Source organism: Carassius auratus, chromosome 28, assembly GCF_003368295.1.
Source record: "Carassius auratus strain Wakin chromosome 28, ASM336829v1, whole genome shotgun sequence".
In the NCBI taxonomy this organism is placed as follows: domain Eukaryota; kingdom Metazoa; phylum Chordata; class Actinopteri; order Cypriniformes; family Cyprinidae; genus Carassius; species Carassius auratus.
This window is the reverse complement of record NC_039270.1, coordinates 9,821,456-9,837,614: the sequence shown is the minus strand read 5'-3', so window position 1 is coordinate 9,837,614 and position 16,159 is coordinate 9,821,456. Positions and strand designations below refer to the sequence as shown.

The 16,159-nt window shown below is 37.1% G+C and overlaps 1 protein-coding gene across 1 annotated transcript; it reads right to left on the bottom strand.

Annotated features, from left to right (window-relative positions):
- Nucleotides 1-684: 684 nt before the first annotated feature.
- On the bottom strand, nucleotides 685-8,905 carry LOC113046747 (neuronal pentraxin-2-like). Its single transcript, XM_026207696.1, has 5 exons — nucleotides 7,987-8,905; nucleotides 5,562-5,805; nucleotides 4,570-4,811; nucleotides 3,007-3,186; nucleotides 685-2,450 (listed from the first exon to the last, which is right to left on the bottom strand). Exons 1-5 carry the CDS (start codon nucleotides 8,662-8,664, stop codon nucleotides 2,217-2,219), a joined length of 1,578 nt encoding a protein of 525 aa, XP_026063481.1. The 5' UTR covers nucleotides 8,665-8,905; the 3' UTR covers nucleotides 685-2,216.
- Nucleotides 8,906-16,159: the final 7,254 nt, after the last annotated feature.

Here is a 16,159-nt window from a genome sequence, read left to right as displayed (position 1 = left end):
TGTGTGTAAAAATTGATAGCCTGAATGCACTGTAAGTCGCTTTGGATAAAAGCGCCTGCTAAATGCATAAATTTAATTTAATTTTTATATATATATATATATATATATATATATATATATATATATATATATATATTATGATTGCACATTTGGAACAACATTCGTGTGTATGACAAGGCCACAAAGCAGGCATTTTAAAGCCTGCTGCATTTTACACATAAATAATTAATTGAGTATAATCCACATAAAGCATATCACATGTGCAGCGTAATTTACAAAAGCTCCGAGATGCCTATTCAGTCACAGTTATGAAGAGAGACAGATAGACTGTGGAATGTACATATAACTGTGAGTATTATAGTCATCATATGGAATGTTTGTTTTTTTACAAATATTATTTTGTTGAGTAGATTTGTGTATAAATCTATATAGGCTATACATGCAAATTTCTCAGCATGAGAAGATATCTGATTTGTATGTAGAGATGTGCAGATTACAGTACGTTTAACACATAAAAAACAGTTCTCAGAAAGCATGTTAGTGTAGATGCCACATTATAAAGGGTTTCAAAAAAAAAAAGTGGTTGCCATCAGTTATGAAAATGTTGCTGAAGTATTCATCTGGTCAGATTCTGCCTTCAGCTGCTCCCTTTTTGGTCTTTGTTCTAATTCGATGTGATTCTGATGGTGTTAAAGGGATTTTAATGGAGAAGAATTCAACCGGGACATGGCTGACCAATAGGATTCAATCTGCTCGAGTGATCACCATAGAAACAGTGTGATTCAAAAACATCAAAATAAAAAAAGAAGAGATCAAACATACAAAGAAAATAAATAAATAAATACCTAGTATAAAAAAACGGCAGACTAAAAGCAAATAATTTCCCAGCTGTGTGAGTGTGCTTTTCCTAAACTCATTTCAATCAAATACACTGTATAAATAACAACACATCTGAATGAGTATGCAAATATTTGCTTTGAACTGTGGGAAAAAAAAGAAATCCTTTTATCAAGCACTGAGCCTGAATATCCCACATCAAATGTTTACACTGATGTTTGCAATTCAGATGTTCAACAAAGTATTACTAATCAGATGTAAATAATGTAAACAGAGCGATACTTTCCCACGCAAAACTCACCCCTATGACGCAAAAGTGTCGTAGTTTCTTGTCAGGGCATTGCTGTGAGATTGCTAAGCTGTTCTGAATGTCTTTATTATATTGCTACGGTGGTTTGGACATTGATAGTTGGAAAGGAGCCTGAGATACTGTATATGATATTCTGGTCCCTAGATGTGGCTTGTCTAAGTAAAGGTGGGGTCACATTAACATCAGTAAAATGATGGCAAACTTTCACTGGCAAAAAAGATCCATTGTAAATAGCATGAAGACCACCTCACACAGAAGTCACTTTCAAACCAGCTTTCTTTTGATCAACACAGCAAATCCACATGACCAATTTAAGCCTGTTGCGAAATCTGCACATTTTGCTTAAAAGAAAAGAAAAGAAAGAAAAAGTTAAACAACGGTAAATGTAACCGCAACTTAAAGTAACAGTTCCTCCAAAAATGTTAATTCTGTCACCATTTACTCACCCTCATGTTGTTCCCAACCTATATGAGTTTCTTTCTTCTGTTGAACACAAAAGAAGATATTTTAGAGAATGTCGGTAATCAAACAGTTACTGGTAGCCATTGACTTCCAGTATGGAAGAAAAAAAAAACTTCTAGTATGGAAAAACAATACGTTGGAAGTCAATGGCTACTGTCAACTGTTTGGTAACACACATTTCTCGAAATATCTCCTATTGTGTTCAACTGAAAAACTAAATTCATACAGGTTTGGAACAACATGAGGGTGATTTTTTAGCTGATTTGTCCCATTTTATCATCTGCCAAGTTTAGAAAAATAACAGCACAGCTCTCCTCAACTAGCCACATTATTTCAGGTATCATTCTTGTTCGTAGCACATTCTTGATCGTGTGGGATGAGTTGTGCACTATTTATTTAACACTTAGGTTTAGTGGTTTGTTTAAATCACTAACCCTGAACAGTAATGATAGTTAGGCATGTTTCAGCAAACGCCTCTAACAAAAAACTCTGCCTTAAAGAAATCAGCATGACCATGGTGTGGTGTATTGCTCTCTTGTGAATCTTTTCAATCTCTGAACACCCTGTATATGACTCGCTAACCCTTAAACGAGCCCTCAGGAGCTCATCACTGTCTGGCACTGGAGCGATGCTCGCAATGATCGGCTGGTTGTTTGGTGACGCCTCCAAAAACCTCCACCTCGCGGCTGGTCCATGGGACAACATTACCCAGCATCCCTGTGCTGCAGTGGGCAAGAGCAGAGAGCTCCATGTGTGAAAGTGGCCGGTCCCACACATTAAACTCAGACAGCTCCCCCACCATAGCCCGTGACACCTCGAAATGAAGACCGCCCACCGAGCTCTGCAGGAAACAGGAAATACATTGAAAAAATATATATCTTTCAAAATATTAAATAAAACAAAGTTTGATGGGATTTTACAGGAAATTATCCTGTAATCTGTCTACCTATCTATCTATCTATCTATCTATCTATCTATCTATCTATCTATCCTGATCTCACAGCAATTCGTACATATTTGAGAGGTGGCTAATTCGTATGAATTTGTGCGACCTCATTAACAAATTAGCCACCTTCTTCTTAAAAATGTGATGAAGAATATGTCCTAAAATGTCTTTAGATTCTTATATTAAATACATATATATATATATATATATATATATACATACATTTAAAAAAAAACAGATGTTTACAAAATGAAACATATCTGGACACATGATTTTCCTTATAATTTTGTTAATATAAAATATTTCCAGGGGAAAGTAAAGGAAAAGATAAACAGTTTCAGATTTGGTTTGTGTTGATGGTGACTTTTACATGCTGTGTGAATACCAAATGCTGCTCATCTTGACTTACCACCGTCTGGCAACCTGTTACAACGGCCAAAATCTGACGTACCTGTTCTTGGCCAAGGATGAGAGTTCCTCCCGGTCGGATGCTGTGACGGGTTGCCAGGTCACTTCCTTCAAGCTTTAGTTTGCCCCCTAGGTAGGCATACCACGCTCCAGCTCTCCGGTTCCAGCTCACACACATATGCTGCCATCTGCCCACTGTTAAGTTCAGAGGTAACGGCGCCACCTACAGGAAGGAGGATCAAAAAATATCCAAATTACAATCCAAAGACTGATCCTGAGATCTCTGTGCTTGGATAAGACCAGCCTGCACTTTAGAAAGAAAGCCTGGCGAGCGAAACAATTCAATCACTTTAGCGACAGTAACAGCATTGAGAGGTCAAACTAAGCATCTGTTCATCTTTTGCTAGAAACATCCATTAAAAATCCAAATAATAACAAATGTATCCTAAAAATTAACGCATCCTTTTAAAGACACCATGGACTATAACTATAATATCTATAAAGGTTTATTAATCATTCTAACTATATGAGAACAGGACACACCACAGAGGATGATTTTTGAATGATGAATGATAAAAACATTGACAGCCAATCAGAATATACCCAATTTTATAGTGCTCAAATTTTCAGCAACATACAACTTAGTGGCATCTTTAAACAGTTAATGCTAACATTACCATCCGCTGGTGTGGATGCTTATTGTTCTTGGGCCTTTAAGCTCAGTATTATGGGTCTAATTCCAATGTGCTGCATTACCATTCATCTTCTATTTATAGCTGATCCTGCAAATCAAGCTTGTTAATGGTTCACGCACATGAATTCCTTTGCCAAATGCAGACAGTACACCATAATCAAATAAAGAGTTTCCAGTATCCAGATTCAGCAGTGCCACAACACTGCATCTATAGCTGGACCAGTTCAGTTTGACTGCAAAACAAGGACTCCTAAAGCTATTCATTTCATTGAATCAACAACAAACAGTGCAACCAATGTAGTCCGTGTCTTGAGTGAATGACTTGACTCTTACGAGCCCATTCTTTTTAGTACAATAAAAACCAAAAGAAAACAGCACAACCAGTTCAGTCCAGCGCTCAAACAAATAGTCTCTTAAGAGCCGGTTCTTTTCAATTTGTCTAAAATAAACAGCACAACCAGAATTGTCCAATTCCTAAAGAAATGATGAGCCAGTTCTTTTTAGTGTATAAAAAACATTCACTATCAGTGACAGTGACTGATTCCTGAACGGATGACTCTTATGAACCGATTCTTTTTAGTGATTCAGACACATGCAGTACATCACTGAAGTGCAATTCTTGAATGAATAGCTCCAATTGATCAGTTCTTTTTAGTATCAAACACATAAAACTTAGGACTTAAAGGGATACTCCACCCCAAATTTTTTTATTTTTTATTTTGGATGAAAACCGGGAGGCTTGTGACTGTCCCATTAACTGCCAAGTAAATTACACTGTCAAGGTCAAGGTCCTTTAATCAAAATATTTATTCATTAGTTAAGTATTAAGTGAATTGTTAAGATGAATTAGAATCATTCACGTCTTCACAATTCCTGTCCCTGTCAGTCAAATCTGATTTTGTGATGCTCTACCTCATTATTAATGATGAGCTCAATGGGTCCATGAACCAACTGCTGAAGCACAAACTCGTGGCTCTGGTCAGAAACAGCATAAGAAACTACTGTTCCCAAGATGCTCTTTGCAGGTTTGATCCACATGCAGGCAGTCAGAGCGTGGAGGGCTGGGATTTCCTGCTTTACAGTGGCATACATGGAGGTGCTGCGTACAGGGAACGAGAGCCTGTAACCCTCCGGAAACTTGTTATCAGAAAGACCTGAGAGAATAATGTGAGAAACAGAGAGAGTGAATGAATGACCAAAAATGGATGAATTAAACCTAAGTACAGAGAAGAGAACACCGTATACGACTCAAAAAGCATGTTCCAAGTTCAATAAATGTTAAGCAGCATCTCTGACCTGCTGTCGATTACCACAGAAATCATTTTGACTTATTGTAAAACCAAAAAAAATATTTTTATGAAAGTTTTCCACAGGATTTACAGTGAAAATGCATAACTAAATTGATCTTCTAGTCCCACTTCTAAATGAATGATTTGACAGCCGCTCATATAATAAACACTTAATATACTCTGCTTTTAAAGCATAGAGCTAAACTTGTATACAACTCTGAATTCGATATTGTACTAATTCGTTTATATTTCACATTTCTTTGTCCATCCACAGAATGAAAATTCTCTTTATTTACTTAGTCTCATGTTGTTTCAAAACCATAAAGAAGGTATTTTAGAGAATGCTATGATCAAAACCACAATGAAACGGAAAATTGTATAGACCAAAAAACAAAATAAAACACTGCAGCATACATTCAACACTGAAAATATCTAATTTTATATTCTACAGGGGAAGAAAAAGAAAGTCAGATCACTTAATGACTAATGTAAATGTAAAACATGTGCGTGAGTACACACTGAAACATCTGTCATTTTTGCTTGAACTATCCCTATTAGAAGCTCTTGTTGAAATCTGTGTTTTTAATCAATATTTCTTCCAGCAGTAAACCCAACCTTTCTCCAGGCTGCTTATTCTCTGGTGTACAGTGTCCAGCCCGTAGTCAATATGCTCTTGATGTCTCTGTGTCTCTTTCCGCAGTGCTTTCCTCTCTTCCTCCAGCAGTTTTATCTTTCTCTTCAGTTCTCCTTCCAGATCCTCCACTCGTCTCTGTGCAGCTGCCATTGGTGTGCGAGCAGCACCTGCTGCTTTCTGTGAGCTTGCGTCTGTGTGATTGAACGCTGCTGGTGCCATTTCAGACTGCAAACAAGACAGTGATCATACGATATTTAACTTCAATGTAAAGTAGCCTATATTTTATGACTATTTGATTACCTTGTCCCATGCTAAACACAAAAGAAGGGAGTTTCTGGTCTTCCAAAGTACTTTTTTTCCATACTACGGAAGTCAATTGAAACCAGCAATGTTGGGTTTCAAAATATCTTCTTTTGTGTTTAGACAAAGAAAGAAATTCATGCAGATTTGGAACAATAAGAGGGTGAGTAAACATGACAGAGTTTGCATTTTTGGGTAAACCATCATTTTAAGGAGACCCATTACAAAGCATTGCAACACAGTAGCCCATTCAGTTGCATGCAATGAAAGATTCTATTCTATTCTATTCTATTCTATTCTATTCTATTCTATTCTATTCTATTCTATTCGGGGAAAACCTCCCAGTCATCTGTTCCAGCTAGCTTGCAGACCTGTCATTCACAGCTGCAGGAGTCTATAATATGCTTTCAGTGGAGTGTTATGTTTCTCATCTCTCCCCTGCTGACACACATGCTGTAGGCTATCACTGATTGAAGAAAACCAAAAATAGTCTGTTCCTGGTTTACACCCTGAAATATAACTACTGTTTACCATTTCATTTTCTTTTTATGTATAATATTGGTTCTTGTAATGATCTATTTACCTTCAAGTAGCCTACTACGACTAGATTTGCATTAGACTGCTAGATGTGGGTTAGATGGAGGTTAATCAGATGCTCTAGAGATGGTCCTGATGAGGATGGAGATGTAATTTGTTCCTTCTATCGCATCTTAAACTATAAAAACTCCAAAAGTAGCCTATATTTCTATGAAAACCCAATCGAGGAGGCGCATCTATTATAGCGCACAGCGATAAATCACAGCAGAGGCGCGCGATCGGGGCTACGTGAGCTGAAACACAAACGATCTACTCACGGGAGAGAGGAAGTTTACGAGCACACTGCAGCTCATTTACGAAACAGCATTTCTAGGGCTCCTGTCATCACACTGATCGCGTTTATCAACAGACCAGACAGTGTCTAACATCTGGCACCAGCTTTGTTTTACAGAAACAGGTCAATGACGTACGCTCATTTGAACTATTCAAAGTTCTTATATTTTTTTGTATTGTTTTTTTTTTTTTTTTACATTTCTGAATTTAAATTAATTTGTAAATTTCTGAGGTCCTTAAACAACTGTACAGCGTTGAAATAAGGAATTTTGTTAAAAAATTGTCTATCTATCTATCTATCTATCTATCTATCTATCTATCTATCTATCTATCTATCTATCTATCTATAAATATATATATTTTTAAAATATTAAAAATAATAAAAAATTCAATATATATATATATATATATTAATTAATTTTTTATTGTTATTAATATTATTATTATTATTATTATTATTATTATGCAATAGGAGAAAAACAAATACAGTTATAAAGACAAAGTAAGAACAAGAGACAATGAGGGTTGAAACAATACTCCAAAAGCAAACTATGTTAGCTTATAAAACATGCAATAGCTTATAAAACGTGCAATAGAATTATTAGTTTCTTAAAGTGTTTACATACACATCAAAATCTTTAGCCGTGTAATAAGAGACAGTGTGACGTAACAAACATGCAGGGAGCCATTTTGTTGTCATGTGACATTCGTATTATATTTCTAAAATACATTTTTACAAATTTACACATTTACACGTTTTTTTTTTTTTTTTTTTTTTTTAAAGGCAAGAATAAGAACAAAGAGCAACCGTAGGAAAATCTTATTAATAATTTTAAAATGACATTTCATAACACTTCACAAATACTTTACCTTAAATATTTTTATTTAACGTTTTTTTGTGATTTTTTTATAATAGTAGCTATAGTAGCAATGTTTAATAGTAATAGTTTTATACAGTATTGTTTATAGTATTTTTGTAATATATATATATATATATATATATATATATATATATATATATATATATATATATATATATATATATATATATATATATGTATATACACACATATGTCCTATAGGCTATGTGTGTGTGTGTAAACTATGTAAACTATGTATTGCCATTAAAGTGTAATTACTGCCTAAATGTGAAACCAGCATGATTGCAAACATTTCAGATAGATTTCCCGATGTTATCATTGGCTATCTCAATTTGATCAAGGTGTTGCGCCTCACCTCCAGTTTGTCGATGCGGTCTTTCATGTGAGTTATGGCATGCACCAGCTCCTCCATCGCATGAGTGGCCCGCTTTGAGGTCCTCGTATCATCCCGCATCATGAGCTGCTCCTTATTCTCTTTCCGCGCGTCCCCGAGTCCCGCGCTCCGCTCCGGGACACTGCGTCCCTTCAAGCCACTCTCGCATTCCGACAGCTTTCCCGATAGCTCCCGTATGGTTCTCTGATCCGTGATGATCTCATCCTTCTGCTGCAGGACGGTCTGCCGGAGCTCCTCGGCGGTGGTGCGCAGGTACCCCCAGTCCTCTCCCGCGAATAACGATGGGTCGTCCGCTTGTTGCTGAAAGTTTTTGGGGTTGCACTCGCCGGCGGGGACAGGGGTGCAGATTAGTCTGTTGTAAGTGACCTGCTGCTCACTGCCTCCGGTCCCTAGTCCCGTTAAACCGTAGAAGGTTGGCGCCTCCGGTCCCCCTCGTTCCCTGCTGGTCGTATCTGTACCGTGAAGAGCGTCCAGCGGTCCTGCTCGGGCCACGGACCCGGTGGAAAACGCCTTCCCGGTTGCGTCCGGTGAAAGGGAATGGTTGTCGGCCAGGGGCTGCGCTGCGGTCGCGGATACCGGTGGAGATCCGCTGTGAACCGCGGCGATGATGCATATAACCGCTCCGATAAACGCCACCATCCCGGCGGCCAGAATGACAACGATGAACTTCAGGGTGGCGGTTAAAAAATCAGTGATGATAAGAAACAAAAGACAAAGGAGAGATATGGAGCTTAAGAGTGAATTGAGTTCATCAGTAGGCTGAATTCTGCAGCGCTCGAAATCAACAGCTCTTCCTCTGTAATGTGCCTGTCCACACGCAGGACGCGTCTCTCTGTGTCTCCATCTCGGTATTACCGTGGGGACAACGAGAGGTGGGGGCTTAGCTTACACAGGGGTGGGCTGCACTTGCGAGGGAGGTGGAGGCAGTGCCCGCCTCCTGTCAGACCAATGTGAGACTTCATATAGACTAGTCTGAAAAATAGCTGGAGTGCTTAGGAAAGCAAGGTGCAGGTATCTTCGTATCCAGGAGACTGGGAAAAATTGATTACATGATCTAAAACTGAAAAAAAAAAATAGACTAAATTTAGACAAAATTTCTTTCACAATTTACCAAATCAGTGTTCTTTCTTCTGTTGACCTCAAACTAAGATTTATTTAATTTTGTATTTATTTTGGTAATCAAACAGTTGACTATAGCCACTGACTTCCAAAGTATTTTTTTTTTTAATCATTTCCATAGTTTTAGGTTTTCCACATTCTTAAGAATGTCTTCTTTTGTACTGTATATATGTCAGCACAGAAAAAAAACAAGTAAATGTCTATTTATTAAGTATTATTTATCCATTATCTATTATGTATAAAACAAATGCTTATACACACACACACACACACACACACACACACACACACAGTTGTGCTCATAAGTTTACATACCCCTTGCAGAATATGCAAATATGTTAATAATTCAGTAAATAATAATGAAAAAAGTAAAAATAATGAGATGAAGTCACAATTACCCTTCTTATTTTTTATTTGTGTAGAAACAAAGACATAAAAAACTGATGTGAGATGTTAACTCAGAATTCAAGAAAACAAATTCAGTGAACAGTGAGAACAGAGAACAGCAATTTTAATTTTCAATCTCACAATTCCAAAAAAAGAATAAAAATATTTTTTTTTCATCAAAACAGGTTGCGCCAACATATTTGTACACCTTCCTGTCCTGATTAATGAGCATCCCAGCAGGTAAGTGTCGACACCTTGGAATCCCCCATGATCCCACACTGTCCCTGGCGAAGCGTAGGGGGAGATTAGTGTCCTGGATAAGCATGACCTCATCATTTCACATGCTGCAAGTCTACGGGGTCACCCTTTTATGTGTAATCCACCTCCACACACACACACACTCATACACACCACGCGTGAGGAGGATGAGACAAATCGTGCATAAGAGACCCAGGCCAACGGCAGAGGATTAACACAGATTTATATCAAATAATCCCTAACAATCATGTTTTATGTGAGGATTTCTGTCTTTCTGGAGGCTTTATGTTTTTTCAAACTTTAAATAAGAAATTGTGGATGGTGACTCCAATTTAGCTGCTTTTACCTGGTTCCCAAACACTCTGGATTAGAGATTCAGTGGATTCTGTGATGGAAGACATGCTGTCAGAGATAAGGATTCTTTTATCCATCCAGGAAGAGTAGCTTTTTAAAAAAGGCTTTTTTTTTTTTTTTTTTTTTTAATCTCCTTGATTAAAATAGCATTGTGTTGGTGTTATTGCATAATGAAGTCACATCTAATGAGTTCAGAGATGTCTGATTGGATCAACGTGAACACGATTATTATTATTATTTAAACGTGTATGAATTCATCCTGTTATTGCTGTTACATAATCAGAAGAGACGATCTAGTCCCCATCTCCTCTCACTGCCACCATCATACTCATCTAGAAAATGAACATCCTCCAACACCCTGTTCTGTCACTTCGAACATCAGCCATGATTGTCCATAAACTTTCTTGGTGAATTCCTGCTAAGTCGGGAGATTGAACTTCTATTATTAAGATTTATTGGCCACAAGTACAGCCTTATGGGCCTGGATTTGATTCATTGTGTTCAGTGGAGCTTGTGGCTGCCAGCTGCTATTTTGGAAAAATGTGCCGCAGAGGTAAGAGAGGGAGGAGAGGGAATACTATTCCTGATTTCATTAAAAGCTAAGGGGCAGCAGTCTAAGAATGGAGTGTGTCACTCTAAAACAGAAAGACTAAGAAGGCCACTGTCTGTCTTTATAAAACATACATGAGGCGAGGACAACTGGATTTCACAAATAACAACATTCAGCCTAACACTGATACAATGTATTCTTTATACTCACTCCTCTTAATCCTCAATGTACACATTAAGCTTCTTCATGGTCAATGGCAAGATAACAAAACCTTTTCCTCTCAGGGAGCAGATGATTGTGGTTGGTTTTAAAGTGTTTTAGTGCTGCCTTCTAGTGGGTTGTAACATAATCACAGTAATTGGCACACCTCAGTGGAGTGAAATTCAGGCAAGTATGGTGACCCATACTCAGAATTCGTGCATTTAACCCATCCAAAGTACGTATGTACGTACACACACACACACACACACACACACATGCTTGTTTTTATGAAAAGTGGGGACATCCCATAGGCGTAATGGTTTTTATTCTGTACAAACTGTATATTATATGTCCCTTCACCAACCTACACCTAACCCTAACCCTCACAGGAAACTTTGTGCATTTTTACTTTCTCATAAAAAAAACTCATTCTGTATGATTTATAAGTGTTTTGAAAAATGGGTACATGGGTTATGTCTGTAATAGAATAATGATTAGTTATGTCTGAGTGTATGACGAAACGGATAACGTATATGAGGAAGGAAGTAAAGTGTGTGTATAGCGTGGCTACTGAATAGTTGTAAACAAGTTCACCAATAGCTTCAGTAAAAGTTCAAAGAACATAATCAAGACTGGACATTGTATTCTTCTGCAACATACAAAGGGTTTATTACAATGTCCTCATAAGTCACCCTCTCTTTGTAATACCTGTGTCATACCCATGTCATTATACAAAGTTGTGCCCTGATATGTCACAAAAACAAGAGCACACACACTCACACACACACTCACACACACACACACACACACACACACACACACACACACACACACACACACACACACAGGGCAGCCATTTATGCTGCGGTGCCCGGGGAGCAGTTGGGGGTTCAGTGCCTTGCTCAGTCTGGTATTGCCGGCCCGAGACTCAAACCCACAACTCTAGGGTTTGGAGTCAAACTCTCTAACCACTAGGCCACGACTTCCCCTGAAGGGATATCTCACCTGAAAATTAAAATTCTGTCATTAATTATTCACCCTCATGTTGTTCCAACTCAGTAAGACCTCTGATTATTTCATTAAGTTCATCTTCAGAACACAAATGTAGATATTGTTGATGCATTCTGAGAGTCCTCTGACCCTCCTATAGACAGCAAAGTCATTAACAATCAACGTTCAGAAACGTCTCCAAAATGGTGACGCGGAGAAGATGAATTGTTGAATAAAGGCGTTCTTTTTTATTTCTTTGCATACAAAAAGTACTCTCGTAGCTTCGTAAAATTAAGATTAAACCCCTGATGTCACATGGACTACTACCGATGTCCTTGATAAAAAATATCAACATTTGTGTTCTAAACTCTGTGACGATCGCGATCCAGTAAGACACATGGAGAGAGATAGATCCAAATGCAGGTATGATTTAATGGGGTAATCCAAATCAAGTCAAAACAATCCAGGGTCAAAACCAGAATGCAGTCCAAAATAAAACAAACAGGGAAGGAACAGCAAAGGGAACAGGGAGACGAGGAATCTCGGAGGACGAGAAGACTGGGATCACGAAAGGTAAGGAATCCATACAGACAACAGGAAAGGACTGGTAAATACAGGGAAGCTAATGACAATTAAGTCAAGGCACCTGGTGCAATTAGCAGGAGTGCAATTACTGTGATGAAGGGACAAGGCTAGAGGAATTCTAGTGCCTACGGTGAAGTGCCTACGGGAAGTGAGCCCACTAGTGGACACCCGGGAAACAGAGACTAGACAGCGTGACAAATTCTCATTTCACAATTCTCCTGTTCTTATTTTTGGGTGAACTATCCCTTTGAGTTGATTATTGTGTTGGTTTCCATATAGATAAGGGTTTGTTCTTGACTAAAATAGGTTTTTCAATGAAGCACAAATCTTCAATGAAGCACAAATAATACAAGATTTGACTGTAAGATATTTATTTCTGGTTCACAATTAGTTTGGTCAGTGTTATGGAGTGTTGTGTGTTGTGATGAAAAGTCTTCTTTGTCATGCAAAATAATGCTCAGGAGGCAGAAATGAGAGAGCCAGAAGAAAATATTACTAAATTACAAGAAGACAAAAAAGCTGAGTTGCCTGCAGAACATCTGTCCATCTCTCTCAAAGCTCATCATTTTATGCAGTTTTTATAACTTTTATGCAAGGCCATGTGTACTAAAAGAGCTTTATCATTGCAGATACAAATTCAATGGAAGTGAAACATACAGTGCAAACTGTATGTTACCTAAAATCACCATGGATTCATTCAAGCTATTCTATAAATATATCTTAAACATCTAATAATAATCTACCATATTGAGTACCCGTGTAATATGCCAGACAAGAAGAGAATGTATCCCTTATTCAAAGAGATATTTCACCAACAAAATCAATAATAAATGATTTACTCAATTTCAAGCCAGGTGTTCATGACTTTCTTCTTTCAGACGAATACAATCAGAGTTATTAAATAAATAAATAAATAAAAGTCCCGGCTCTTCCAAGTTTTAGAATGGCATTGAATGGCTGTTGGTATTCAATAGTCCAATAGAAGTCCAATGAAGTGCATCCAAAAGTGTCTCACACAGCTCCAGGCTGTGAATAAAAGTTTACTGAAGCGAAGCAATGCATTTGTAAAAGAAAACTATAGACTCTAGACTTTATTGTCCCTTGTAGGAAAATTCTTCTTCACACATCATTCCAATCCACCTACAGTGTCACCATGAGACAACAACATGTCATAAGTATTATACATAGATGTCAAAACTAGTTTAGCAAAGTACGCCCTATATCCCTATCCATATCCTGGCCTATTCAGCGATGCCTTTTGTTCAAGGAATATGCTATACTCTCACGAGAACCAAGTTTTGTTTACAGCAAAGGAGAACCAGTCTCCTCTTGGCTTATATCGAAATCCTCTGACATTCTTCTTTAGAAAATCATCGTTTTGTACTTCTAATTGGTTTTGTTTTGCTTTCTCCTCTGTGCTTCCATGCTTGTCTCTTCTCACTGGAGTTTACACTACGCCTACGTCCTACATTATCCGCTGGAACACCACTCTCTCAATGAACACATGTAAGATTGAGATTACAGTTTATAAAGTTTTCAATATGGATATTCATCTTACAAAAATGCATTGATTCACTTTAGAAGCCGTGTGGAACACTTTTTATGAAGCATGGGTGCACTTTTTTTGGCTTCAAAAGCTTGACCACCATTCCCTGCCATTATAAAGCTTGGAAGAGACAGGACATTTTTTTTAATGTAACTCCAATAGAATTTGTTTGGAAGAAGTAAGTCATATACACCTGGCTTGTAGGTAAGTAAATCATTGGATAATTAAAATTTTTGGGTGAACTATCCTTTTAACTGAATTTTAATCCGATCTTTAATTAACCTTTGCTTATGGGCTTCAGAAAAGATATGGCATCTGCTTGCACTGAATGATTTGGTCTATGAAAGACTGAACGACTTCACATGTTTCACACTTCGCATGATTCACATGTTTTCATATAATCTGGTATGGTTATGAGTCATAACATGAAATGTGTAATAAGTGCGTTTTGACTTTTTCTTGAAAAGGCCTGAAGCGCAATGACAGATTTTTTACCAGCACCACCAAAAAAAAGAGACGCCAGGTTTACGGAGTATAGACTTACCTCCACGTAAGTCAGTATCCCTGAAACAAAATGTGTGAGTTCATGAATGATGGCTCATTCCATGTCAAATCAACCCCAAAAGAAAGCCAGAATATTAAATGTCATAGATGTACAGTACAGACCAAAAGTTTGGACACACCTTCTCATTCAAAGAGTTTTCTTTATTTTCATGACTATGAAAATTGTATAGTCACACTGAAGACACCAAGGGCTATTTGACCAAGAAGGAGAGTGATGGGGTGCTGCACCAGATGACCTGGCCTCCACAGTCACCGGACCTGAACCCCATCGAGATGGTTTAGGGGTGAGCTGGACCGCAGACTGAAGGCAAAAGGGCCAACAAGTGCTAAGCATCTCTCGGGGAACTCCTTCAATACTGTTGGAAGACCATTTCAGGTGACTACCTCTTGAAGCTCATCAAGAGAAGGCCAAGAGTGTGTAATCAAAGCAGATGGTGGCTACTTTGAAGAACCTACAATATGACATATTTTCAGTTGTTTCACACTTTTTTTGTTATGTATATAATTCCACATGTGTTAATTCATAGTTTTGATGCCTTCAGTGGGAATCTACAATTTTCATAGTCATGAAAATAAAGAAAACCCTTTGAATGAGAAGGTGTGTCCAAACTTTTAGTCTGTACTGTATATTTACTGAGTAATGCACTATTTTGTAGATGGGGGTCAAAATGCCAATATTCACCTGAGATTTGGAGACAAATTACAGGGGTAAAATGGTTTTAAGAAAATTGTGTTTTTGAGTAATTTTGAGTGGTAAATATACATCTATGACACTTAATATTTTGCTGTTCAATACTTTTTATGTTTGTCTTTCTTTAGAGAAAAATATAAACAAAAGTTAAGCCAGGTTGGATTCTGAAATTTGGTTGATTTGACATAAAATCAGCCTGATATATATATATATATTTAATTTAACTTCTGCACATTGTTAGAACTGTCTAGAAATATATGCAAGAGCTACAACAAATATTGAAACATTTTAACAATATACCCTTTTTTTTCAAAAGGTGAAAAATTTGTAAGTGATTAAATGTGCATCTATATCTATGTTTATAGACTCAAGTGATGAAGATACAGCCAGATGTTTGATTATTGCAGATGCAGCAGATGATTTAGGACAGAATGAAGAAGATTCAAGACATCAAACACTCAGCAGAACTCAGAAAAGTGAGTTTAGATTATTGACACTTTAATGAACTACCCCTTTTATAATAAAAGTTTTGTTTGCATAATATATTTGTTCTGTGTATATTTATTATGTATATATAAATACACATACATACAGTATATATATTTCAAATATTTACATATATTTACATGTGTTTATTTTTATATTTATATAATTTTATTTAATACATTTCAATATCATAAGTATATTTAATATATAAACAACCTATTTTTTTTCTTGAAATATATACATGTATTTGTTTGTATTTATATATACATAATAAATATACACCACACATACATCATGTAAACAAAAGCAAGTGAGCTTTTGAGATGCCAAGCATGAAGTCCTGGAAAACCTGGAGAGATCTGATCAATGTGCCATTGTACTGGGAAAGGAGGGATTCTCTGCA

Coding starts and splice junctions, on each gene's coding strand:
- LOC113046747 (XM_026207696.1), bottom strand. CDS start 8,664: ATGGTGGCGTTTATCGGAGCGGTTATATGCATCATCGCCGCGGTTCAC. Junction 5,806..7,986: donor ACCGCATCGACAAACTGGAG/GTGAGGCGCAAC, acceptor TCTTGTTTGCAG/TCTGAAATGGCACCAGCAGC. Junction 2,451..3,006: donor TCATCCTTGGCCAAGAACAG/GTACGTCAGATT, acceptor TGTTTCCTGCAG/AGCTCGGTGGGCGGTCTTCA.